Source organism: Bos taurus, chromosome 16 (assembly GCF_002263795.3).
Source record: "Bos taurus isolate L1 Dominette 01449 registration number 42190680 breed Hereford chromosome 16, ARS-UCD2.0, whole genome shotgun sequence".
NCBI lineage: Eukaryota > Metazoa > Chordata > Mammalia > Artiodactyla > Bovidae > Bos > Bos taurus.
The window spans coordinates 46,516,531-46,543,954 of record NC_037343.1 but is presented as its reverse complement, the minus strand read 5'-3'; the positions used below and the strand labels follow the sequence as shown (position 1 = coordinate 46,543,954).

At 43.5% G+C, this 27,424-nt stretch overlaps 1 protein-coding gene across 5 annotated transcripts in view; it reads left to right on the top strand.

Moving 5' to 3' along the window:
* Positions 1 to 27,424, top strand: part of CAMTA1 (calmodulin binding transcription activator 1) — a 994,006-nt gene that overhangs the window by 68,361 nt on the left and 898,221 nt on the right. The window contains exon 4 of one of the 5 annotated variants that reach the window (XM_024976757.2): positions 15,761 to 16,043. The exons of the other annotated variants lie outside the window; for them this stretch is intronic. Coding sequence (XP_024832525.1) covers positions 15,761 to 15,769 — 9 coding nt within the window. The 3' untranslated portion in view covers positions 15,770 to 16,043. Of the gene's footprint in view, positions 1 to 15,760; positions 16,044 to 27,424 lie in introns of those variants that run through there. 5 annotated transcript variants of the gene reach the window in all.

Sequence of the window (27,424 nt, the reverse complement as noted above, 5' to 3'; positions counted from 1 at the left end):
AAGTATTGGAGTTTCAGCTTCAGCATCAGTCTGTCTAATGAATATTCAGGATTGATTTTCTTTAGGATTGACTGGTTTGAGGATATAGAAAATCTCAATAACATACTTAACAAGCTTGACCTAATTGAGATCACAGTGGGTTTGCCAGTAGATTAGATATAGAAGGAGAGAACTAGGAGATTGAAAACAACAAACATTGAAAATGAAACATGAAATATGAAGGACTCTGCACCCATAACTGTTAGATTATACATGCTTTTATATACACATGGAACATTTATCAAAATTGCTTATCTATAGCAAGTGTTGACAGATTTCAAAAGATTTAAATCAGTATCAGACTTATTACAAAGCTAGGTCTACTATTTGAAAAATCAGTCAGACATCACTGAGTTAATAGTGTAAAACAGAAAAGACTGTGATACTGTCAATTGAGGTAAAAATTGCCATTGGTAAAATTCAGCATCTATTCAAAGTGAAATCCCATAACACAGTATGAGGAAAAAGTAGCTTCTTTAATTTGATAGAGTTACTTAAAAGAATCCTTTAGCAAAAATCATGTTTAATGGTAAAGTGTTGAAAGTTTTCCTTCTGAGACTGGGAGTAGAAAGAAGTTATCTTTACCATTACTGTTAATGACTTTCTTTAGAGACTCTACCTGGTTCAATACAACAAGAAAAGTATAAGGTACAAGAATCAGCAAGAAAAGAATAAAACTGGTTTTGTAGATGGCATGTGTATGTAGGAAAAAACCTCATAACTTCCTGTAATTAATAAGCAAGGCTGCAAGATTCAGAGTAACTCTGGACACAATTGCAATTTTGTATATCAACAACAAAAAGTGAAGTAGAAATATCATTTGTGGTGGCATGCACAGTCCGATTTTACAGAATAAGTTTAAAAAAATGTAAGGCATCTGTACAGGGAAAGATAAACACTGAGAGAAGTTAAAGGTCTAAATAAATAGATGGGTATACCATCTTAATGGATTAGGAGAATGAATGCTGTAAGATGTTGATTCTTCTGAAATTCAAAAGTTCCTTCATGTAGTATCAATAAAAATGTCTGCAGTTGTTTCCTTGATGAACTTGACAAACTCATATTAACATGTGCTTGGAAATGTAGACAGCAAAGGATGCCCGGAAGAGTTGAAGAATGGCAATCTGAGCAGACTTACTCTACAGGATAGCAGGACTTGTTTAACCCTATGGTAATTAAAATAATATAACTTTCGTGAAAGGCTAGACAAGTTGACCAGTCAAGCAAAATAGTCCAGACACAGTTGCATTCGTATTTGTACACTTGATTTACCACGTAGGAGGCTCTGCAGAATAACAGAGAAAGGACAGTCTTCTCAGTAACTGTATTCAGGTAAATATTCATGTGGGGAAAGAAAAGAAATGTGACTCTTTCACTGCATACAAATTAATTCCAAATCTGTATCCATGGAATTCTCCAGGCCAGAATACTGAAGTGGGTAGCCTTTCCCTTCTCCAGGGGATCTTCCCAACCCAGGGATCAAACCCAGGTCTCCTGCATTGCAGGTGGATTCTTTACCAGCTGAGCCACAAGGGAAGTCCAAGAACACTGGAGTGGGTAGCCTCTCTCTTCTCCAGCGGATCTTCCTGACCCAGGAATTGAACCGGGGTCTCCTGCATTGCAGACGGATTCTTTACTAACTGAGCTATCAGGGAAGCCTGATAAATTTGACCCTGATAAATCTGGGTCAAATCAGAAGGGAAAAAAAGAGAGAAAGAAAAAATTTACTATGAATATTTTAAATCAGATTTTTTTTTGATGAGTTGTATGAGCTGCTTATATATTTTGGATATTAATCCTTATCAGTCATATCATTTGCAGAATTTTTTCCCATTCAGGTTTTTTCATTTTGCCTATTTAAAAAAATAATTTTAAAAAATGACCATTTTTCACTGTATGAGGGAATGGAAGTAATGCGGGATTGGGTTCATAAAAAGTCAAGAGAACTGTAAAGAATGTAAGAATAACACACATAGAGGGGAGCTGCATCCTCTAGGATGAGGCAGAGCCCTTGAGGAAGAGTCCCCATGGTGCCCAGGGCTGAGACCCATGCCTGGTCTCCAGGGTAGGCTGTGGCGTCCTGCAGGGCGGAGACGTCTCTGTTCTGTCACGCTGGTGGAACTTGATGCAAGCTGGTGGTGGTTTAGTCGCTATGTCATGTCTGACTCTTGTGACTCCACTGATTGTAGTCTGGCAGGCTGCTCTGTCCATGGGATTCTTCAGGCAAGAATACTGAAGTGGGTTACCATTGCCTCCTCCGGGGGATCTTCCTGACCCAGAGATAGAGCCTGCGTCTTCTACATTGCAGGTAGATTCTTTACAACTGAGCCTAGGAATAGAATTATGGAGCCCACCCCATCCCTCACATTCATTCAGCATTTATTTAATAAATGCTGTTAAACATTCTCTCTCTAGCAGATATCGTGTTTGTTACCAGATACGTAAGAGAGGACCAAATAGATATTGGACTCGCCTTTGTGGAGTCTGTAGTCTATGAACGCCTTTTTTCAGGTACTGTCCAGTCGCTAGGGACATAGAGAGTGGTGAGTATCTGTCCTGTGGAGTTGGGGGTGTGTCGCTTTCCCAGTGTGGAGGTGTTCACAGCCTCAATCTGGGAGCTTTCTGAATCTGGTACTGTTGGGATTTTTGGGAAGTTCCCTCTTGATCAATTATTAATTCCATTTCCAGCCTCTCTCTGAAGAATTGGGAGTGGGGGCAGAAAATTCCAAGCTGCCACTCGTGCCTTGGTTGTTTTGGTTACTAGCCCCATTCGTAGCCATCTTGGAGCCCATCTCCCCGCCCACCCCCCGCCCCAACCCCCACCTAGAGTAGCCCCAGTAGCTCCTTAGTGCTTTTATCACTTAGAGTTTGCCAGGGTTTCAGGAACCCTGGGTCAGGGACGAAGTCAAAGACCAGATATTGGAACCAAAGATGTTCTAATTGTCACTTAAGAAATTACGGGGTTTTAGGAGCTCTCTGCCAGGACTTGGGGCCAGAGACCCAGGTTATTTTCTGTTATCTCACACTGAAGGACCCAAATGAGATTAGTGGTAGATGAAGATTTATTGTAGGGAATGTCTGCATATGGTACGGATATTAGTATTGATATCCCCAACTCAAGTTACAATTACATTTGCTTTGAAAGGATTGAATTATTCAATTATGTGTTGAATTCTTTGAGTTAGCTTAGTTTCATGACATTAGTTTTGTCCATTATATGTTTCTCAGTTGTATTAATATAATTTACACATCTACTTATCCTTCTATGTATTATTACCAATTGAGAGGTGAATGTTTTTAGTAATTTAAAAATCAAGTTGGAATTATGTATTGATTAATATATTGAGGTTCTTTTCCAGCCTGTCTTGCTTTAATAAGAGTTATTCTGCCTCAAAGTGGGGCATGTGTGTGTGTATGTGTGTGTGACACTCTTCCCCCGCCCCTCCCCACAAGGAATCATGGATACCTCTTCTCTGGTTTTCTCCCCATGCCAAAAATCTGTTGTGGTCACCTTGCATGCCAGTGCATGTGTGTGGATGTGGCTGTACATAACTGAAAAGTATAGTTCTTCAGTTGCTATGTGATTTCCTACTCTCTGCAATCCCATGGACTGGAGTACCCCAGGCTCCCCTGTCCATCACTGTCTCCTGGAGTTTGCTCAAACTCATGTCCATTGAGTCACTGATGCTATCTAACCATCTCATCCTCTGCTGCCCTCTTCTCCTTTTGCCTTCAATCTTTCCTAGCATCAGGGTCTTTTCCAATGAGTTGGCTCTTCGCATCAGGTGGCCAGAGTATAGGAGCTTAACTTTTCTATAAAAATTGTAAACCAGTCCCTTATTGCTTATCTCAGTATTTTGCACACTTCTCTAGTTATTGTCTTAGGAAAGGAGGTCTGCCAACATAGTTGCTCACCAGAGAGTGTAAACGTTTGCCATATTCCCTCTAGAAAGGTGCCACTACACTCTCTATAGCTGAAGAGGAAAATGTTCAGTTCCCTAAACTGACTGACACAGGTATTACAGTTTTTCAATCTTAGTCTAATGGGTGAAAAAATGGTTTCTTTTTAATTTGCTTTTCTTCATGTTGTTTTGTGTAACATTTTGTGTTACTTTTTTGATTGTTCATTCTTTTGTTCTTTTTTCTAGTACATTCTTTACCCTTTCTGATTTCTGTGTTTTTCTTTAAAAAAAAAAAAAAAAAGTTTAATTTTTTCCTGCCTAGTATGCTGTATTTCAGTCTTAATTTTCTTCATTACATCCTCATGTCAGTTCTGTGGGTCATGCACTCAAACTTTGAGTCTCTTTGGCCTTGAAAGCACACCCAGGAAAGGCTTCTTTATCTCAGTTCCTAAGTGTTCTCCCTGGATTTTCTTCTTTGTGTTGAATTTTTCCCTTAGATGTTTAATACACAGAGACATTTTGGGTAATATGGACAGAGTGAGGTAAAGCTTTTTTCCCTCCATATATTAATAGATGCTTATTATTGAGTCATTGATCCTTTCCTGCTGATTTGAAATGTTGCCTTTACCTTGTGCTAAATTTCAACAGATACTTATGTGTGGCTTTGTATCTAAATGCTTTCTGTTTGTTGATCTGTTTATCATAGGCCTGCATCAGTGCCATGTTGTTCTTTGATTTTTCCTTTTTTTCCTTACATACTGATTTAGTTCTTGTCAATCTGACAATTCATGAAGAGAAAATTGTTGCCCCTAGTCCATCCATCCTTAAAGTTATCTGTCAAAAATGGGGTGTGACTTTATAGTAGAGGTTCCTTTGTTTCTCTAAATGACCTGTTACTAGTTTCTCTAAGTTGGGGTCACGTTCTTTTCCTTTTCCTTTTGGTAGCAGAAGTTGTGGGTTGATGAAGAAAACCAATTTAAAGCAACTTTTTTTCCTGAATGTTACCATAAATTGTTTACTCACTCACTTATTAATGGAAATTTATGGAAGTCTCTTACAGGGATTTCCCCCTTGTAAAGCAAGGTTTTTTGCCACTGAAAATAGAATTGAAATGATCTCTAACCCTCATTTCTGTAGCCATCACTTCCCGGCTCTTCTCACATCTTAGAACACGTCAAATATAAAAGTATTTATAAGGCATACAGGGTTAATAGATGAGTACTCTTGGGATCAGAGACCACTGACCTGGGGTCTGTGGGGTCCAGGCCCCCTTGCAGAGCATGAGGGGACCAACATCTGTGATGTGTGTGTGTGAGACATGCGTCTTCAGGGACATGTCTAGAAAGTGCTGATCTAGGTTAAAGTGTCCAGCTCTAAATATTTTTCATTGTAAATCATTATGGCTTGATACAAATTTAACATTTTGAGAGCCAGACTTCTTTTTAAAAAATTTTGATTGTAGTAGGATGTACATAACATAAAATTTCCCATCTTAGTCATTTTAAAGTATACAGTTCTCCGGCATTAAGTAAATTCACACAGTTGTGTAACTCCCTCCTCGTTGCCATCTCCCTCCAGCCCCAGCAAGCATCTTTCTGTTTCCTATCTCTGAATTTGACAACGCTAATTATCTCAGATCAGGGGAGTCTATAACATTTGTCTTTCTGTGACTGACTTATTTCTCTTAGCATAATATCCTCATGGTTCAGCCACACGTCATTTCCTTCTTTTTTAAAGGATGAATAATATTTCATTATGTACATACAACACTGTGTATCCATTTATTCATCGATAGACACCTGGGTTGCCTCCACCTTTGGGTGTTATGAGTAATGTTGCCTTGAATAAGGGTGTACAAGTCTGAGAGCCAGACTTCTTGTGAGAGTTGGTTTTTCTTTTTTTCACTTTTATTCAGATACTCCAATCTGAATTTAATTCCCATTATTCTGCTGAAACCTCTTTCAGAGAGAGATCACTTGTGACCTCAGAATTGGTAAAGATGAGGGGCATTTTTCAGTATTTTATTTGGTTTCTCAGACGTATTCACAGAAGTTGACTGTGCCTTCCCCTTGGCCTCCGGGATGACGTGTGGCCTTGGATTTTCTCCTAGTGTTGGATGTTCCACTGTCTTCTGCCTGACGTCTGAAGGTAGGCTTTTCTCAGGGCTTGACTCGACCTTCTTCGTGTGTGACTGGTAAATGTGGATATTTCTCAGGAATCAACTGAAGTCCTCACCTCTAAGATACTCATTTTCACTCTCAGTGACCCTGCTGCTCCCTCAGCCTGCTGAGAGGGCTCCTGATTTTTTTTTTTAACTTGTGCTACAAAAAACTGTATCTATTTTTTTCCCATTTACAGTTATTACAAAACATTGGCTATATTCTCTTGTGTTGTATTAATAATCCTTGAGCCTGCCTTATATGCAATAAGTCTGTACCTGTTTTTATTTTTGTGGTAGTTTTTTCAGCAAGTTCAGACTCACCTGCTGCTTTTTGTTTCTGTTGTCTTACTGGACTTTAGAAAACCAGAGTTTTGCTAGGGGACTTCCCTGATGGTCCAGTGGTTAAGAATCCTCCTGCCAGTGCAGGGGCCACAGGTTCGATCCCTGGTCCGGGAAGCATCCACATGCCACAGGGCAGCTAAGCCCATGCACCGCAACTATTGACGCCCACCCGCCTCAAGCCCGTGAGCTGCAACGAAGAGTAGTCCCGGCTTGCTGCAGCTAGAGAAGCCCTGTGCCCGGCAGTGAAGACCCAGCACAGCCAAAAATAAGATCAGATAATAAATATTTAAAAAAATGTTTTGCCAGAACTGAACTTTGGTGCCCACATTCTGTCCTGTTTACTTTCTAGGTCTCTCCAAGGGTAATGCTTTTTCTTCTCTCTGTTCCAAGGTCTCTCTCTCTCTCAGTGAGCCTTCTTCCTCTCCTGCTGCCTCCACATTCACCTCCACGGGTGTGCTAGCATCTTGAATTTGTTTTGAGCTCAACTCCCTCTGCCGAGGGCCCCACCAGAGCTGCCCACCCACTCTATGGCAGAGTCTGACAGGCTGATCCTGTGTAGTGTGTCTGAAATTAGCTCATGGTGTTCCTCTCTGTCTTTCCTGTCTCAAAAAAGGACACCTCCCACGTGTCCAAGGCAGACCTGGGGGCCAGTTTTAAGATAAACGTTTGCATTAAAAGTAGTTTTAGCTTTCTAGAAAAGTTGCAAAAATATCAGACAGTTCATGTGTCCCCCACTCCCACTGATCCTAATAACGTGAAAGTGGTACGTTCACCCTGACCAGTAACCAGTACTGCTAGAGGACTGTAAACTCCACACGTTCTTCAGCTTTCCTTAGTTTTCCCCTAGTGTCCTTTTCTGTTCCAGGACCCCATCCAGGAGGCCACATGACATTTAGTTGTCCTTTCCCCTCAGGCCCCTCTGGACTGTGACAATTGCGCAGACTTTGGTTGTTTCTGTTGACCTTGACGGATCAGGCATTTGTACAATGTCCTTCAGTTTGGGTTGGTCTGCTGTTTGGTCTGTGATTAGGCTGGGATTACGCGTTTTGGGAAGGAAGACTAGGGAGATGCAGAGCCCTTCTCATCTCATCAGATCAGGGGTGCCTGCTATCAACAAGACTTCTCACTGTGATACTTTTAACCTTCACCACCTGGCTGAGGCAGTGCTTATCAGGTATCTCCAATCTAGAGTTGCTACTTTTTTTCCTCTCAGAGGTCATTTTTGACACCTCCTTCATCTTTTACGTATTGAATCTAAGCCTACCAGTTCTATTTCCACATAAATTTCCATTCTGTCTAAATCACTCCTTACAGCCACCTCTCCAGGCCAGTTGACAATTACTTGTGCCCAAACGGTTTCTAGAGAGCTCCTGGACCCCTGTCCCTGCCTGAAGTCTTGCCTGCTCCCACCCAGATGTCGGAGTGGTTTTTTAAAAATGCCAGTTGGATTATGGTACCCCATTTCTCAGTTGTTGGAATACTTTTCCATTGTCCTTAAGATCTAGTTTCTCAGCCTCGTGCATAGGCCTGTGAAATCTTGTGCGTCACCCGCCCAGCCTCCCACCTGGCCCCTCTCCCCTTCTCTCTTCCAACCATTGGTTTCTTCCCCTGAATTCCTTGTCTACTCTCAGGTCCTTCCTCCCATATTGCCTGTGACATATCATTTTTTCTTCTTCTTAGGATATGGTCCACCTCCACCTTGTCATCCTTCTGATCTCAGCTAAACATTATTTCCCCCAGGAAAATTGCCTCTTTCCCCCTCGCCCTCCACAGCAGAATTCATGAGGTACCCTTGCTGTGCATTTCCATAGCATTCTGCACTTCTTAATTCTGCTCATGGTGCTTGAAATGACTTGTTCCATTTCTGAATCCTTGCCTCAGCGTCAAGATAGACAAAGCTGGAACCTCTTCTCTGCTCTTCATTGCACATCCCGGGACGGAGTGACTGAGCCTTCCCTATAGTTAGGCTCTCCGTATATATTTGTTGAATGAATTTGTCTTTTAATTAGTGAGTAGAATTGCAGAATGGAAAATAATTGCTCCTCCTTCTATTGTATCCAAATAAGTCCTTGCGTTTATTTCTGTGATTCCCTTGAGTGAAGTGTCCTGAGTGCCCTGTGTAAGATGCTGTGGTCGGTATGTAATGAATCTAGAAGGGTGCAGTCCCCTCTGCTGCCCCGCACGACCTTCCTGTCCTTTCATTGTCTCACTCCCCAAACATGACTGGGAACCTTAGTGTGCAGAGCCCCACGTGGAGCACCTTCCTGTCAGGACCAGAGCCGTGGAGCAGGACAGGCTGGACAGATGTAATTTCAGTTCCAGCTCTGCCATTTTTAAGATTTACGTCTTGAATGTTAACCTTTGCTCATCTGAATAAATGGAGAGAGCAGTAGCCCTCTTGTAAACCTTGTAAAGAATCAGATCAGAGAAAGAATGGAAGATAATCAGCACCATCATCATAGTAACCACAGAGCTGGCATTATTGCTTTTTAAGACCTAAGCACCATGCTGCTCAGTTTGTATTACTTATTTTCTTTAATATTCACAGCAGCCCTATAAGGTAGGGATGTCATTATCTTCATGTTTTAAGTGAAGAAAGTGTGACTTTGTTAAAAATTAGTTTATCCAAGGTCATAGAGTAGTAAGCAGTAGAGCTATTACGGAAACCTAGAATTGGTTCTAATTGGAAAAGGATTCTCTGTATCTTGTATAGCTACCCTGTCTTTCAGTATAGCTTTATTCTTGGGGTTTTAGAGACTTTTAAAGCATCTATTGGCATTTAAAAACTTAAGGGCCACCTTAAGCTGTTATCAGCTGGAATTTGTTTCTATATCCTTTGGCAGGTCTGACATCGGTGCTTGGTGCCTGCAGGAGGCGGGTGTATGTGGAGACTGGAGGATGGGGTTGAACCCACCTAGGCAATTTTTCTTAAAGTGAGGACTGTGGACTGTTCTAGTCAGCTTCATCTGGGGGTTTTACTAAAAATGCAGATTGTTTAGCTCCTCTTTTGATGTACTAAATTGTAATCTCTTAAGGGAGAGACTTGGGAACTATTCTTTGCAAATGACTTGGTTTAAATAGGGGCTTCTTATTTGTCTGAAACTTGAGAATCAGTGACAAGAGGAAGTGGGCAATGTTGGAGTCCTGACTCCTGACTGTCGTGTACTCCTGGTCCCGAGTGTCATGTAGGAAGCCAGTAGAGCAATTAAAATAAGCGCTGGTGTGCAGGTTAGTAACCTTATACAGGTCATACAGACGTAAAGTCAAAGTAGGTGAATGTTTCCCTTTTATTTTTTATAAATTTTTATTTGAGGGAATTTGGCATATATCATATTGTTTTTTTTCTCTAGTGGGGATAGTAACCTGAGAGGACTGGGTCTTGACTGTAGTAGAGTTAGCATCATATAAATATGAAATCTGAGGGGGAAATTTAAGAGTATTTGGCAAATTTGCATATAATTTGTAAAGCTAGGAGTATATCTAAAGCTGGTTTTTCAAGTCTTTTGGAGAAACTGTCATATTGTGCCCTGATTTTCCATTTAGAAACTATGGTAATTTCAGATTTGTGGCTAATATGAAAGCTGGTAATCAATAGGACATGTTTTAAATATATAGTATTTATTTTAAACAAGGAGGTTACTTTCATTATTTCACCCAAGAGAAGCAGAACCAGGTGGTTCCAGAATTAGTTCAGTGGTTCCTGCTGGCTCCCCATGACTCTTGGCTCTCCCTGCATGATGGCTGCAGCTGGGCTTTGTGGGTTAAAGTGCACAGGAAGAGGGCACAGCCCTGCCTTTTGCCCACCCCCCATTCTTAAAAAGTTTTTTTTTTTTTTAAACTAAAAATACTTGATTCATCCAGAAGAAGGCAGAAAGGAAGAACAAAGAACACAGGAAATAAGTAGAAAACAAATTACAGGATGGTTAACTAAAACCCAACCACATTTATTATATTAACCGTATATGGACTAAATTATATTATACTAACTGCATATGGACTAAATATCTTGATTAGAAGGTGGACACTGACAGACTCAATTTAAGGAAGCAGGACCCTTGAATTCTCCTTGAACTTTGCTCTGGGATGCAGCTAAGCTGCTTGTAAACGGTTTGATCCTTTGAGGTCTTGCTTTGTTCGGTGAGTGTGCAGCAGTGCTCAACCTCAGGCCGATTTCCCCGACTCCTGAGGCCTTCTCCACAGCGTTTGAGTACTCCTCAGTGCCTGGTGATTTTAGAGTTTTTCAGTCTCTGCCCCAGTTCTTAAATAGTTTTTTTGAGATGTAATTGGCATATACTGAGTTGCACCTACCTTTGAGACGTGTGCTCTGCTCGCGCACACCCCATGGCCATCCCCCCTCCACCAGAAGGAGCGGTCTGATCACTCTTAAAAGTTGCTCGTGCTCATGGCACGTGAGCCCCTTCCTCCTCCTCGCTTTCTCCTTTCATGAAATCTTTGAAGCTGTTAGGGAGAAAATTATATTGTTGAGGATAAAGTTCCAGGTAGACAGGTATTTAAAGTTTTCGCTTTTGTTTTCTTTTCGAGGATTGTAGCGGAAATAATACAATGATTGCAGGTGTAGGTTGCTGTATCACTTATAGAAAGTTTTAAGAAACAGGCGTATATTTTAGAACAGACTGAGAAGCTTGGCAGAGAAATATATTTTCAGAAAGGTTGAAAAAAAAACGGCAGAGAGGGTGGCCGTAGTGGGAAGGGGGTGGGGGAGGGAACACTTCCTGCTGGCAGTGCCCCCCCACAGGGTGCACTTGGAGGAACCACATTCGTGGAGACCAAGTGCTTTTCTTGTCTTGGTTTTTCAAACAACCAGTATTTCTAATATGCTGGAAAAAAACTAACAAATTCTAAGATGAAAGGGTAATAGAAGTATAATCCCCACTTAACTGAAGGATATACTTAGCTCAAGTGCATTTTATTCTAGTGAATTGTCTGTTTTATTGAGTGACATTTTGGTGATTTATTTATTTATATTTATAGATTCAAGTTTTTTTTTTTAAATGTCCCATCACTGTAATAAACTTTTGGCTGGACATTCTCATTTTGCTCTCAGAGTACACTTGCTGAGATTAGTTTCTGTTGCAGAAAGCATTATATTGTTGCGTTAATAGCCATTTTGTAAAGAATTAGTAAAATATATAGAACTCTGTTTTAATGGGTTTCTTCAACTGTCTCCTAGCTTCTCTGACTCTCTGAATTTTCTTGGCTCTTTATTTTTTATTTCTTTCTGGTTCTTGTGTGTATTTTGAAAGTATATGCCTGAGGTGAAAATGGCAGCGTTTCTGTCATGATTTAACCTTATTGGAAACGACGTCCTTTGTTCTGTGTCTCTTTAGTTGAGGAATGAGCCAGTTCTTTGTGTTTATAAATGCTGGCTGGTCCTTGGCAAATAAACAGACAAAACCCCCAAAACACTGAAACAGCAACAACAAAAAACAACCGCCCAAAACTCAGAGTACAGATTGAGCATGTTGGAAAATGTGTTCTTTAAAAAGTTGTCCAGACAGTGAGAACTTAATATGGGTGAGAATTTCTTTGGAAAAGTCTTCTTTGCTAGGACTCCAGTGACTTGTTGGTCTTGTGACAGTGAAACCTTGTGTGTTTCTTATTGTAATAATGTAAGTCACCTGTGTGGGCATACAGTTTTCTTTCCAATTTCAGATTGAGGGTAGGGTGTGTGCTAGTTGTGCTTCTAAAATTTGGGTAGTATAGGACTTTTGAACATTGCCTGTTTATTTACTGCTCGTCATTTGGAAGAGGACTCTCTTTCTCTGCCCCTTGCTGTGAAAGTGCTAGTTCTACCACTGATGGATTTATTTGGGGTCAAAGACCGCCCTTCCCCCACCCCTCAATTTTCGCTTTTATTGGTATCTACGAATCCAGTCCATTTGTAGTCCTTGAAGGACTCTCTTTGGGGCCCAGGAAGGGGGCTAGGAGAGTGTTTTGTTTCTCAAATTTCAGCTTAAGCCAGTCTTTTGGGAAAAAATAAAAAGCTACTCACGTCCCATGGCCTCTAGAATCTGGAGCAGAACTGTTGCGTCAACAGACCTCCGGTTAAGTAGGCAGGCATCAGATTGTGTCTCTGGGAAAAAGGAAGTGTGTCCCAGATAGCAGCTTCCGGGGCAGCTCCTGGTTGTCGCAGCGGAATCTGTGCTTCCCAGATGTTCTGGCCCCAGTGGTCTCTGTTCAGTCTCTCGGTCATGTCTGACTTTTTGCCACCCCATGGACTGCAGCACGCCAGGCTTCAGGAATTTGCTCAAACTCGAGTCCTTTGAGTCGGTGATGTCATCCAACCTTCTCATCCTCCGTCGCCCCCTTCTCCTCTTATCCTCAGTCTTTCCCAGCATCAGGGTCTTTTCCAGTGAGTCGGCTCTTGGCATCTTGTGGCCAGATTATTGGAGCTTCAGCTTCAGTATCAGTCCTTCCAATGACTATTTAAGGTTGATTTCCTTGAGAATTGATTGGTTTGATCTCCTTGCAGTCCAAGGGACTCTCAAGAGTCTTCTCCAGCACCACAGTTTGGAAACATCAATTCTTTGGTGCTTAACCTTCTTTATGGTCCAACTCTCACAACCGTACATGACTACTGGAAAAATCATGGCTTTGACTGGATGGAGCTTTGTCGGCAAAGTAATGTTTCTGCTTTTTAATATACTGTCTAGGTTGGTCATAGCTTTTCTTCCAAGGAGCAAGGGTCTTTGAATTTCATGGCTGCAGTCACCATCCACAGTGGTTTTGGAGCCCAAGAAAATAAAGTCTGTCATTGTTTCCATTGTTTTCCCATCTATGTACCATGAATTGGTGGGACTGGATGCCATCCATGGTCTTTGTTTTTTAAATGTTGAGTTTTAAGCCAGCTTTTTTACTCTCCTTTTCACCTTCATCAAGAGGATCTTTAGTTCCTCTTTGCTTCTGCCATTAGGGTGGTGGTGTTATCTGCATATCTGAGATTATTGTTATTTCTCCCAGTAGTCTTGCCCTCTTTTTACTTATTAAATTACATTCTAGGGGATCCTCTTGACCTAGGGATCGAACCCTGGTCTCCTGCATTGCAGGCAGATTCTTTACTGCCTGAGTCACCAGGGAAGCCCTAATTAGGTGCTAGGGTCCTTGAATATTAGAGGCGTGGTAAACTCCTTCCTGATAGCCCTCCCTTTCTCAAATAGCAAACACATGTGAAAAACATCGGCTAAAATCCTTCATGGATTTTCTTTAAGTCACCTAAAATGTCATTACTGGCACAAATTTATTCAAATTGTCAGAACTTGTAAGTGCTTGGGTGGAGAGGGTTCTTGTTTGTGCTTTTACTTAGGTTATATTCAGTTTCGTGGATTTATTTGTGGAAACGTGGATTTATTTGTGGAAACGTGATTGGTTGTAGTGCTTACAGGACCTCAGAGAGCAATTCCTTACCACTTGGAGAATCAAACCACGTTGGCCTAGACTGGTGTCTGCAGCTTGCAGTGGGGGTTAAACTGGTAGAAAGATTGGGCTAACACGTTTTTCCTGAGTCTGTGAATTTTAGAAATGATTTAGAAGACTTTTGAAAAGCGTCTATAAGTGCTGTCTCCTCTTGTTGTCAAGAAGTTTTAAAATAAATGCTTGTGTTTTGGTAATGAAGGGGTACATATATTGGATCTGAATGTACCTTTTCTCATTTTTAATGGGAAATATTTTGATAAAACAAAACTTGGCTAATGGTAAACTTGCTGACTTCTTGCCTTTTCTTATAAACATGCTTAAAGTGGTCTGAATAACAGTGCTACTAAAACAGCATCTGCATTGTTTTGATGGGGTATTGATTCCTTCTGTAGTGTTCAAAATTGCTTGCATGCCTCCCAGCAACAAATTCATATATGACAGACTTTACTGGAGAGGAGCATCCCAGATAAATGAAAGGCTAGTTTACTTTTCAGTAGCTCTGAAACTTTAAAATAAAAGTCGTGTTTTTAGAAATGTGGCCTTGAGGCACTAACACACTTGTATTTAGTGCATGAAGCTCTGCCAGTTATTTCTTAACAAAACCTAATCAGGGGGAACAAAAATCCTTATAGAGTTTATTTATTGATAGCTCTAAGCCACCAGAAAGAATATCCTGTTCCTCTTAATAAAATCCTGTAGGGCAGTTGTCTTTATTTTAATAGGAAAGTATTCGGGAAATTTGATTTTATCAAGGTAAACTCAAATGTTAGATATTGTAAGATTGAAGCTAACCTTGGAGGCTGGAAGAGGGAATGGTACTTAAAGTTCTTGCTAGTGATGCTCCCTTTTCCCCTCTTAGATAGAGAGGCATTATTTCTATTGCCTGTTACAACTCACTGTACAGCAAGAAGCGAAGAAATTTGATTGGATCCTTAAATCAGGAAATGTAGCCTGCTCAAGTTTAGTTGCAGAGAGAAGACTGAAGATCATTAGTAAATAAAATAGTAGTCATTTTATTTACTAGTGAAAGGAATATGGAAATTATTTACTGTAACTCCTAATTGTTATGCTTGCTATTGCGGCAAAGTTAAGTGTGTTTGTCATGATTTCTGTGGTGGCTACATGATGCAAAACAAAACCTTGGCTCTTTCTGTCCTTTTAAGGTTTGTTAATGTCCTTTTTTGTTTGTTAATGAGGGAAATGAGTAAATAATAACAGAAAATTGAGGCCTCAACTGTCATACACTTTTTTCCATTGTTAAGATATTCCTTATGTCAAGCTTCTATTAATTCTGTGTAAATCCAGTAGAGATAGCAAGTTATTTTGCTTAAAATGTCTTTTCCCCCCTGTGCAGTGAGAGTTGAATGTGAGAACAGATCTTAATAGATATAGTTACACAGTTTATTTTATCATGTATCACTTTATTGCTGTCTTCTAGAACATTGTTATACTAAATGTTCCAATAATGGAAATTTTATGCAGCTACTTCAAATGAAACAAATTTGCAAAAACTCAATTTTGGAATTCATTCCTTGAGGAGAGGGAAAAAAAAAAACTCACCATGCTGTGACCAAATTAGATTTCTGATATGTTGGCAACTTAACAAACAGTGTCATTTCCCGAAAACGGGGCTTGGGGTCCAGTGGAAATGTCAGTACTTCAGTCACTTGTAATGGGGGATATTTGCGGTTTAATATGATTGAATGGTTAAATTTTTATTTAAAAATGGTAATTAAAATTTGGTTTTGTACCTAATTAAAAATGGCTCGACATGGACTCAGCAGTGACTGTGTTCAGTTACAGGGGGCATCTTCTTTTCAAGAACTTGAGTTTGATTCTGGGAGGTGCGAGTTTTACTTACTGGAGCTCCTTTGTTTTGCAGAGATCATGATGCAGCCGTCCTTTTGGATTTCTTTTTAATAATGTGTGACCCTTCACCTTTGATCCCCTGACCTGCATTACCTTGGTAACCATTTCATTTTTTAATTTAATTTCATTTTTTGATTTTGGTGTACAAGCTGTAACATTTCATCTCTCAGAGTGTAACACGCTGATTTCCTCAAATAGAGATACCCCTTTGAGCGATAAACTTGCAAAATGCTGTCTTCGTTTTCTGTATTAAAATTCATTTCAGTTTTAAAAATAAAGTGTAATCTGTGTTTTCATCCTTTTAAAATTTTAAGTTTAATGAGTGCATTTCCCCACACAGTATATTTCCTCTTCTATTCATGTTTTGCAGTAGCCAGATGAACTTGGTGTTCCCATGTAACTTGCACACACCTCAGACACCCACATCTCCTCCCCACACCACTCCCATCCCTACCCCTGTGCCCCCGCCCCCCTCCCTTCCTCATGGTCACCACACACACCTCCCCACCATCACCACGGTCACCACACACCCCTTCCTTTGCAGATTCACTCTCCTTCTTTCAGAAATGGTGGCAACTTGAACTTAACTGGTCTCCGCTGCCACGTTCTACCACCTCACATGACATTTTATATTCTCAAGTGTTGGTAGAAGAAAAAGTTTAGCCCTTGAATTCCACGTATGGGCTGGAAGATAAGAAAGTTGTCTCACTCCCAAAATTCACCTTTCCCCCTTCTTCAGTATTTTATCCTTTATTTGAGATGAAAGTTAAGAGTGAATGACATTTCTAATGTGATCAGATGTGTCCTTTGCTGAAACCTGGTTAGTCGGCTCTGATGGTCCATACACCAGACTGACTGCTTTATGCCGCATGCTATTTCGTGACTGCTTTTCAGACAATGCATTTGCAACTGTATTCCACTTTTCAGAAAACTCTTATTCAAAAGCAAAAGAAAAACCCTGAAATTTAAAAATAAAAGTCAAACTTAAGTTAATTCTTTCAACTGGCAAGATATTCCTGAGAAATCATGTTCCTTAAAAAAAAGAAAAGAAATCATGTGACATCTCGTAGCATGGCCTGCTGAAGCACAGATTATTTTCTAAGTGTCTCATTATTTTATTCTCCAACATTTAATGCTGATGCTTTAATTGCACACAGCTGAAGCTGCTAAATGAGCACTGAAATGGATTTAAGTCCTCTCTGAGCTTTGTTGATACCTATAAAAGTTTATGTCATTCATTAGAACCACAAATTAAAATTAGTTGTAGTGAGCTGCTCATTGGAGATCGGAACGCTCACGAACACTTTTTCAGGCCTCCTTGCTCGTCTTTGTCTGTTATACTGAACGTACCTGGGAAACTGCCCTTGGCTTGTCGGGTGTCTTTTCACAGAATTGCAGAATGTCAGATCTGTGAAGTATGAGTAGGTAAAACATCCCATGATTACAGAGCCAGAAAGGGCATGAATGTTCCAGGAGTGGGAACAGCTTACTTATCCAACCTTGCATTTTAAGGTGATTTTTTTTTAAATAATAATGCTTTCAGAGTTGTGTGGGAATGTTTTCCAGGCTGCATCCTTTTATTTGTTCCTCTCTAGCATGAGAAGAAGGATAACGTGTGGCTCAGAGTTTACTGAACAGACATGGCAGGGCTGGAGGGGCTGTGAGCGGTGGGCTGATCCACTCTCCTTGCTAAAGCAGTCCTATGCCTGCCCGACTCCCTAGGGGGAGCTGGCTGCTGGAGCCCAGAGAGTCCCAGCTCCCTGTTGACAGAATCAGGGCCTCTTGACATCTCTCCGAAGGCTGCCAGGTCCTCTGGAGACAGTCAGACACTTTAAGTCCAGTAGGAGCTGAGGAGGCAGTTAATAGGCACCCAGGAGAAATGTCTTTATTGTGATAATTTTTATTTTGCAATATAGTCAGAGCTGGTATACATACGGTCACATTTGTTACCTATTGTCAGTGAGCAGCGCTTACTTGGTTAGTATTTAGGAATTCTAGTGAGTTGTAAGTCACCTGGATGTCGTTTTTGTGAGCATGAGTCGGTGAGAAAACCCTAGGCTAAGAGTCAGAAGACCTGCTTTGGACCGGCAGGGTCTCTGGATGTGCCAGGGGTCTCTTGTGAGGTAGCGACGCACAAGACTCAAAAACTCAAATAGAAAGACTTCAAAAGGCTTTCATGTTGTGGTTGAAATCAGTGAAATCATTTGTTCCACTTAATGTACAGGGGTTTGTAGAACATTTCATTGATTCGACTTCAGTTTTATCCTGTGTGAAACATGGGGACTGTATGTCTCCTACTAGCTTTTTAGGGTTGTTGGCAGGATAAATGAAAATGCATGATGGACACCCTGGGAGCCCAGAATAAAGGTGTCTTTGAAATCGAACCTCATGCGAGGGCTGTGCTCTTGGCAGCCGCAGTCTTTATGCTGTGAAGACATGGTAGTGAGAGCTCTGGTGATCGGTCGGGAGCTCGGCCGCCTTGCGTGGAATCCTGCCTCCCGCCTTGGCCCTTCGCAGGTGGCGTGGCGGAGACCATCATCTAACCTTTCTGTGCCTCAGTTTCCTCCTCTTTAAAATAGAGTTGATGGGGCTTCCCTGGTGGCCTAGCAGTAAAGAATCCGCTTGTAATGCAGTAGACATGAGTTCGATCCCTGGGTTGGGAAGATCCTCATGGAAAATTTGCCTTGCACAAAACTGGTCCCCGGTGGCAAAAAGGTTGGGGACCACTGGTTTATGGGAATAACCAGTGCTAGTTCAGATGCTTCAAGTTAAATCTGGGTTCTTAACCAGTTAACAAGACAAGTTTAGATAATTAAGAGCCTGTTGGCCCTTTAATGATAGGTTCTTTGGTTTTGGCTAATTTAGGCTAAATTAGGAGACACACGAAAGACCCGTGGGCGAGACCCCCATCTTTTGCTTAGTCAGCACTTGCTCGTTCTCTCTTAGCTTCAGTCAGCTGTCTAGTGAGCTGGAGAGTCAGAAAGCGTTGAGAGGCTTTTGCTTTGCGGTGAGAGGCTTCAGTGCTCCATCCTCAGGAGAATAAGGAAGAAGGAAGTCACTGCTGTGTGTCAGGTTTCCCCAAGTGTTTCCACATAATTACCTGCATTTATCTATGAGGTCCATGGTGTTTGTTAACTCCGCCTGGCCCCTGAGAACACCGATGCACAGGCAGGTTAAATGAGCTCCTTTGGGGTCACCCCTAGTGGGTCGCAAAAAGAGTCCAGGACTTCAGTCCAGGTACTGCCCTTCCAGGACCCGCTGCCTTGCGTTTGCTGGCAAACCTGGCGGCTCCCCTGGCAGGAAATTCTGCCCTCCTCTGCACACATTCCTGTCCCTCAGCTACCAGCACCCCTGCCTTGGTCAGGCCTTCAGTGCCCTGGGCAGGAAGGCCCTGCCTTCACATGGCGCCTGGAGGGGCTCTGGGCAGTGGCTTCCTTGCTCTTGCTCTGTACCACACATCCAGCTTTAAATCGTGGAGCCCTGACCCCATCCCAGTCTTGGGGCTGCCAGTTCAGAGAAACCGTTGATCAGCAGCGTGGAGAGACACGGGATGTTTATGGTATTTACAGCAAGGCATACTTGGAACTGATGTGTGCACATGTGGATCTTCCTGTTGTTGAGTTGCAGTGTAAACTACAGTGGCCTTTATGGGTAGTTTGGTGGTTTACCCACCAGCCGCCTTCCTGTGGGAGGAGAGAGTCCATCTGACCTCAGTAGGAGGTAGTCTTCTGAGAGCGGGCATCTTACCATCACAGAAACTAGGTTGGAGATTGCTTGTGGGGCAAAATGAAGCAGTGGGTGGTCTCTCCTTTGCCTTTTCACTCTCTTTTCTGTCCCTGTCTTGTGTGCATTTATTCTTCAGTCCCTCCTTTCCTCTCCTCCCCACCCCTTCTCTTTCTTATCCTCACCCTGTTTCACTTTTTCTCCATCATGTACCAGATACTTCTGAATGTATCTGTCATCAGGCTTTAAACAGTTGAAATCCTGCAAGGGGCCTGGTGTTTCTCGTAGTTGATTCGATGTGTCCTGGGACTTGTCTTTCAGAGGTGAAGGTGCTCCCTGAGTCACTCCAGAAGTTGTCAGATTTTGTTTGTGATCGTCAGCCTTGAGTTGGGTGGTATATCTCGGGTAGGTAATTTGGCATGGCTGTCTGAGAAGCGCCATCACTAACTGGGACCGAGTGCGGGGCAGTGATGGACTGGCCCCTCTAGAGGCACCTGCGTCCAGCTTGCAGTGTGTTTGCTGCTGGAAGGTCTGAGGCCAGGTGTCAGGGCCCCCGTTTGGTGCTGAGGAGCTGCTCCTGGGGAGGACAGGCCCTCCCCAGAGGCCTTTAGCCCACTCAGTTGTGCTGCCCGGGGTGTGTGGGTGTCCTGTGGCCATGCCTGTGGCCTGTGTGCCTTGGGAGGTGACAGGAAGTGCCCAACCCTGGTGGGTAGGGTGGTGGAGGAGGGGCTGAGGAGACCACTTAGGGGCAGTTCTGATGGCATTTAACCCCTCAGGAGGCAGTGAGGAGAATAAGAAACATGGTCCAACTGTGGAAGATACTTTTGCCATTCTTCAGTGAACATCTGCCCTCGTCAGCAGGGGGGTGACCACTGGCTGAGGCGGCGGTGGGGTTGCTGCACAGTCAGAGCACGTGGAATGCAGCTCCTGTCTGTTCTCATTGGCGGTTGTCCTCTCCCGGGAAACGGGGGCCCTGGTTGCCATGGCAGCCAGGTGACACGCCTCAGAATCACAGGCTTTAGACCACGGGACAGATGTGAGTGCCCACACAGCACGTGGATGGTCAGCCTGTGATGCCCCAGTCTTCCCCTCTCTCCTTACAGATCCTTTGGAGTGTTTTTTCTCCTCTCAGCCCCTTGTTTCTCCCCGTGGGAGAAGCCAGAGGACTTTTCTCCTCCTTCTGTAGTGGTGGGAGAAGGACTGACAGCGAGGGGGGCAAGTTGGTGGCAGCATTTGACTCTGGGTTTCTCTTACCTGCCCTGGCATGTATTCCACCGTCTGACACGAGTGCTGGCATGTAAGAGACACCCAGCCAACGTTCACTCTCCTTTCAGCTCTCATTAGCACAGGTAATTAAGAACAGGAGCTGATAGACAGCATATATCTGTGCAGAGATATATCTGTAATTAAAGTTTTAATTAAAGAAACACCAGACCAGGCAGATGGTTCTGATGCCCGCATCCTGTAAACCAAACAACCACGGCTTTTCGATCTTGCAAACAAGCAGAGCAGAGTAGCGACAGCGCTCCCAGAAGTAGACCAGAAGGCAGAGGTCGTCTTATTAACTAGCCACAGTTGAATCTTGGTAGCACTCTCTGCTACACCAAACCCAGAGATAATCATCACAGTTTGAAATGGAAATTCAGTACATCGAAGTTATGTCCCAACCAAAGCCTTTAAGCCTCCAGTCAAGGGCATTACCAGAGCCCAGCTGGTATATCACAAGGCATGTGGTTTTGTGCTAGATCACAAAAGCTGACAAAGTGTTATTTGGGATCATCAGCTAAATACAGTATTAAATTAGAGAGCTACCATCCTGACTGTTCAGGTTTGGCTCCCTGTGTAGCAGGGCAGGACAGAGCTGGGACGGATGTCGCCTGCCTCCTGTGTGTCCTCTGTTCCGGGTCATAGTGACCTCAGTGGCCAGCCAGCTGCAGAATGAAGAAAATGAAACCATTCCTGGGTTAACAGGAAAAGGTGAATTTCAGGTCTTGTCACTTCTGAGAAAAACCCGCCCCCAGGCTGTGTCCCTGTCATTAGGAGGCAGGAGCCACCTAGGAGGTGGGCAGGCAGTTCACTCTGACCTCTGGGGTTCTTCCCCCACCGACCCCCCTAGTTTCTTACCCTTCCTCATAATCACTTACGTATCCAGGCACATGGTTTTCTGACATTCATTGCAGGGAGGCACTTCTACACCTGAATTCTCTGCTAATGGACATAGATGTGTTTTTTACCACCGACATCTCACTCACTCGTTCCCACTTGGTAGAACCAACACTAAAGGTGTTCATTTCTTATTTCATGGAGAAGCATTTTAAAGGGTCAGGAGAGTAGTTGTCTACTCTGGCGGGTGACCATGTTGTCCTGTGTCTTTAAAGGAAGTAGGATTCTCACTGGAAGAAGAGCCATGTTACACCAGAACATGTATGAGTGTTAATATCTTCCCATTAAAGGCCCGTCCCCAGGATGTTGGGACTCGTAGTACTTTAGCTCATGTTAGTACTGTTTATCAGTCAGAACTCAGTCATCTTAGGAGAGCTGCCGTATCCGTGGTACTGTGGTGGTTGTGAGTGTTGGGGATGTGTGATGGGTGGATGGAAGTTTTTTTTTTAACCACCGTTTTGCTCAGGAAAGACTTTCATTTGATGAGATGTTCTTTTTTTAGAAGTCAGTTAAGTGTCAGCTGCTTTGACTAAATAGTCTTTTGTGCTTGTGCCCAGGAAGTGTTGTTAGACCTGTACAGAGCTGTGCTGCTAGGCATTAAGTTGGTGTTTTACTTGTGGAATTGGAATCCGACTATGGGGTCTGTTTCTTCTGTAACTTGGTTAGAGACCCAAACACGTGAGCCCTGAGTATACAGCACAGTTTGTGATTATAAGAGACTTTCTATGAGTGACACTGCTGCCCCTCAGAGCCTGGCTTTGAGGGCTCACGTCCAGGTTTCACCCTGAAGAAAAACACCAGCAGCCCACCTGGAATAGTCAGGGTTTTTTTCTCTTGCTGCGGTGGGTTTTTAAGGGAGTTTTGCTGTCCCCGATACCTGTTTGACGTTGGGGGCTAGGGGAGTGTTCTCCACTCCTCGAGAGAGACTTAAATTCAAAACATTTATCCACTCGTCCCATAAATACTTACCCAGTGCCTAGTAGCAGGCACTGTCCTAGGTACAGGAGTAAAGCAGTAAACAAAGCGAGGCCTGCTTTCAAAGAGCCTCTTTTCTGGTTGGCCAGGAGGAGTTACAAACAAACAAACAAAAAGGTGACAGTGAGTGACTACATACCCCACACTGATGGCCCCATCAGCGCTCAGAACACTGAGGAGACAGGCGCTGTTACTGTCCCTGTTTCACACAGAGGGAAACTGAGGCATGGAGAGGGTAAAAGTAACTCACCCAGGGTCACAGTACCAGTGCTGTTGGCAGTCCAGCCCAGGTTGTCTGCCTCCAGGTTTCATGAACACTGTGCCATCTTGTTTGCCTGTTAAAAAATGGCCTAATCTGTTTATTTCTACCTGAATAAAGAAATAAATACTGTATGATAATAAGTGCGACAAAGAACAGTGAATGTTCTAGATGTTGACGTGGGTGTGTGTGCACATGGGTGCTGCCTTGGCTGGTGTGGCGGGAGCAGGTGTCTCTCCTACGGCGATTTGAAGGAAGTGGCACTGTGATTCATGTAGATATCCGGGCGGAGGGTACTCCAAGCAGTGGGAATAATAACAAAAGCAAAGGTCCCAGGGTAGTTGTGGGCTCAGCAATAGCAAAGGAGAAGCAAAAAGGCCTCTGTGGTCGCACTGGGTAAGGACAGTGGAGGGGCGCAGATGAGGTGGTTGGGCCTTGTAGGGCGTGGGCAGTTCTTTGGTTTTACTGAATCAGAAGAGGAGCCAGCCAAGAATTTTTTTTTTTTTTTTCAGCCAAGAATTTTTGAGCAGGAAAATGACATGATTAAAACGATCACTTTGGGAGTTTCCCTGGTAATCCACTGGCTAAGACTCTGAGTTTCCACTGTAGGGCGCACGGGTTCGGTCTGCTCGTCAGGGAACTAAGATTCCAAATGCTGCATGGCTTGGCCAAAACTATATATATATATATGTAAGGGGATCACTTTCCATGCAGTGCAGAAAGTAGTTTAGGGCAAAGGTTGGCTTACCTTGGCCCCAGGGCCAAATCCAGCTGCTGCCTGTTTCTGGGCAGCCAGCAAACCGAGGATGTTTTTTACATTGCTAGAGGGTTGGGAAAGAAGTAAGATGACTAAGAATATTCTGTGACACATGAAACTTATATGGAATTCAGGTTTCCGTGTCCGTTCAAGCTCCAGTTTTATTGGCACAGAGCCACGCTCACTTGTCTGCGTAGTGTGTGAGGCTGCTTTCAAGCCGCGACAGCCAAGTTGAGTAGTTGCAACAGAGACCATCTGGCCCACAGAGCCTGAGATATTTACTCTCTGGCTCTTTAAGAAAAAGTTTGTTGATCCCTGGTTTAGGGGGGCCAGGGATGGAGGCAGGGAGACTCGTGAAGAGACTGTTGCAGAGGCCTGTGGTGGCTCGTCTGGACCAGGGCAGTGAGAAGCGGTCAGATGCTGGATGCATTTCAGGGGAAGAGCTGAGTGGTTGTCTGCAAACATGAGGAGTTGGGGATGATGCCAATGTTTTTGCACCGAGCAACTGGAAATGCAGTTCCCATTCACTGAGATGGGGAAGACTGTGGGAGCAGCAGGTGAGGGAGATGGGCGAGGAGACACCCCTGTGCTGTGTTAAGGTCACGATGCCATGTGGATAGGTGCAGTAGGCGGGCAGTTTAGAGGAGGGATTTCGACTTGAGCCAGGCTCCTCACTGTTGTCAGTGGATCGAAGGGTTGTAAAACTCTGGAGTAAATGGAATCTGGTAGGGGGTGTGTATGGATGGAGCACAGGGGTACTCAGTGATGAGAGGAAGGGGAGAAGGGAGTGAAGGAGGTGAGAAGGAACTCCACGGAGGGAAACCAGGAAAGTAGAGTGTCCTGGAGGAGCGTGTGTCAAAGCAGAGAACAAGGTCGTCTGTGTCAAACCTTCTAAAGTCAGATGAGATGCAGGCTGAGAGCTGACCCTGGGCCTGGCAGCGTGGGTCACTGGTGACTTTGATAAGAGCCAGATGAATGAAATGGCAAGGGTGTCACTGACTCCAGCTGGTTCAAGCACAAACGGCAGGAGAGGAAGCAGAGCAGGTGCTTTGGAAGCTGTGTTTTCTGCTGCCCCAGTGTGGGCTGGGAGGATGCGGAGAGCTGGATTTGACCTAGGTTTGGAAGTCTGCCTGGGGAGTGCTGACGGGGGAGGGGCAAGGAAGCCAAGCACCCGTGTGATGGTGGGTAGTGGCCTCTGGACCAAGCAGAGGGCAAAAGTGAAGCGTGAGTAAGAGGAGGGGCAGCAGGAGGGCCTGGGTCACTGCATTCAAGGAATTGTTGTTTAGTTGCTCAATCATGTCTAACTCTATGCAACCCCATGGACTGTAGCCCACCAGGCTTTTCTGTCCATGGGATTACCCAGGCAAGCATACTGGAGTGGGTTGCCATTTCCTACTCCAGGGGATCTTCCTGGACCAGGGATCGAACCCACCTCTATTGCATTGGCAGGTGGGTTTTTTTTTTTTTTTTACTGCTGAGCCACAAGGGAAGCCCATGCATTCAAGGAAGTAGGGCCATGGAATTGTTGGAGTAGGGATAGTCAGAGTGGGATGCTTGAACTTGATGTTGTGAAGGGGTGCAGTTGTGGTTACCATCAAGGTCTAGAGCAGTGCCGTCCAATAGAAATATAGTGTGACAGATGTGTAATTTGTGATGATCTAGGAGCCATATTTTAAAACAGTATAAAGAAGTGAAGTTAATGTTAATAATATTTTTATGTAGCCCCATGTATCTAGAGTATTATGTGAATTGAGGGCAGGAGGAGAAGGGGATGACAGAGGATGAGATGGTTGGATGGCATCACTGACTCAATGGACATAGGTTTGGGTAGACTCTGGCAGTTGGTGATGGACAGGGAGGCCTGGCGTGCTGCAGTTCATGGGGTCGCAAAGAGTCGGACATGACTGAACGACTGAACTGAACTGAACTGATGGTCAATATAAAAATTGTTGAGGTGTTTTGTCTTTATTTTGTACTTAGTTCAGTCTCAGCACACCTCAAAAGCCACATGTGACTTGTAGCTACCATACTGGATAGCCTAGGTCTCGGAAATGACGATGGAAGTGCAGTCTAAGGGTGTCAGAGGGAGTGGGTCAGGAACAGGGAGGCCAGGGCTTGTGACCGATTGTGTTTGTGGATTTGAAACCGCTTATGGCCCTGATGAGATGAACAGGGTTGGAGAGGGAGGCTGGGATCCTTGTTAGGGTTGCTGCACCAGTGGCCTCTACTCTTCGCCTTCTGCCCACTGTGGAGTGTTTCCTGCCCAATCCTATCATTTCTCAAAGCACCTGTGATGTTTTGGGCGCTTGCTCTTGCTTCCAGGCAGATCAGAGTGGTAATTCCTTGGAATTGGGAATTCACGGCAAGATTTCTGAGTCACAATAATAGCAGAACACAGGGCCATAGTTTTTCCAGGATCTCCCTAGTAGGGCAACTTTTCACATGAGTTTTTACTTTTATCCTTTAGAGTCTGTTTTGTCACATCTTTAGATTCCTAGATTTTGGCATAATCCTCGAATTCTATGGGCTTCCCTGATAGCCCAGCTGGTAAAGAATCCACCTGCAGTGTGGAAGATCCTGAGTAGGGAAGATCCTCTGGAGAAGGGATAGGCTACCCACTCTAGTATTCTTAGGCTTCCCTGGTGGCTCAGTTGGTAAAGAATCCGCCTGCAATGCAGGAGACCTACTTGGGTACAATTCCTGGGTTGGGAAGATCCCCTGGAGAAGGGAATGGCTACCCACTCCAGTACTCTGGCCTGGAGAATTCCGTGGCCTGTATAGTCCACGGGGTTGCAAAGAGTCAGATATGACTAAGCAGCTTTCACCTTTCAAATTCTATTAGTTATACTTAACAATTCTAAATGTGTTTGAATCCCTGAAGAAGCTCACGTTTAGTAGCTTTTTGAGACAGTCTCGTGATACAGAACCTGCCTGCCCTCTGATGCTTTTAAAAGGCAGGCATGGCCCAGCCATTTATTATGCAAAGAATTTAAATACACACCACACATACACACACACACACACACACACACACACACACACACACCATTTATTATGCAAATAATTTAAATACACACACACACAGACACACACACACAGGCATACCTCGGAGATATTGCGGGTTTGATTCCAGACCGCTGCAATAAATTAAATAATGCAATAAAGCAAATCACATGGATTTTTTTGGTTTCCCAGTGCATTTAGAAGTTATGTTTACACTGCACTATAGTCCGTTAAGTGTAGAATACTAGCATCATGTCTAAAAATAATGTATTCATTTCAGTTGCTCAGTCGTGTCTGACTCCTTGCAACCCCATGAATTGCAGCACGCCAGGCCTCCCTGTCCATCACCAACTCCTGGAGTTCACTCAGACTCATGGCCATCGAGTCGGTGATGCCATCCAGCCATCTCATCTTCTGTCGTCCCCTTCTCCTCCTGCCCCCAATCCCTCCAAGCATCAGAGTCTTGTGAATGTATGTACTTTAATTAAAAACATACTCTTTCCCAAAAAATGTTAACTGTCATTGAGCCTTCTAGCTAGTCATAATCTTTTTGCAAGAGTAACATCAAAGATCTCTGATCAGAGATCATCATAACAAATAGAATAATAATGAAAAAGTGAAATATTTTAAGAATTACCAAAACATGACACACAGACGTGAAGTATGCAAATCCTGTTGGAAAAATGGTGCCAATAGACTTGCTTGATCCAGGGCTGCCACCAGCCCTCAGTTTGTTAAAAACCAGATTATGGGGAAGTGCAGGAAAATGAGGTGTGCCCGTGGGTATGTGTGTGTGT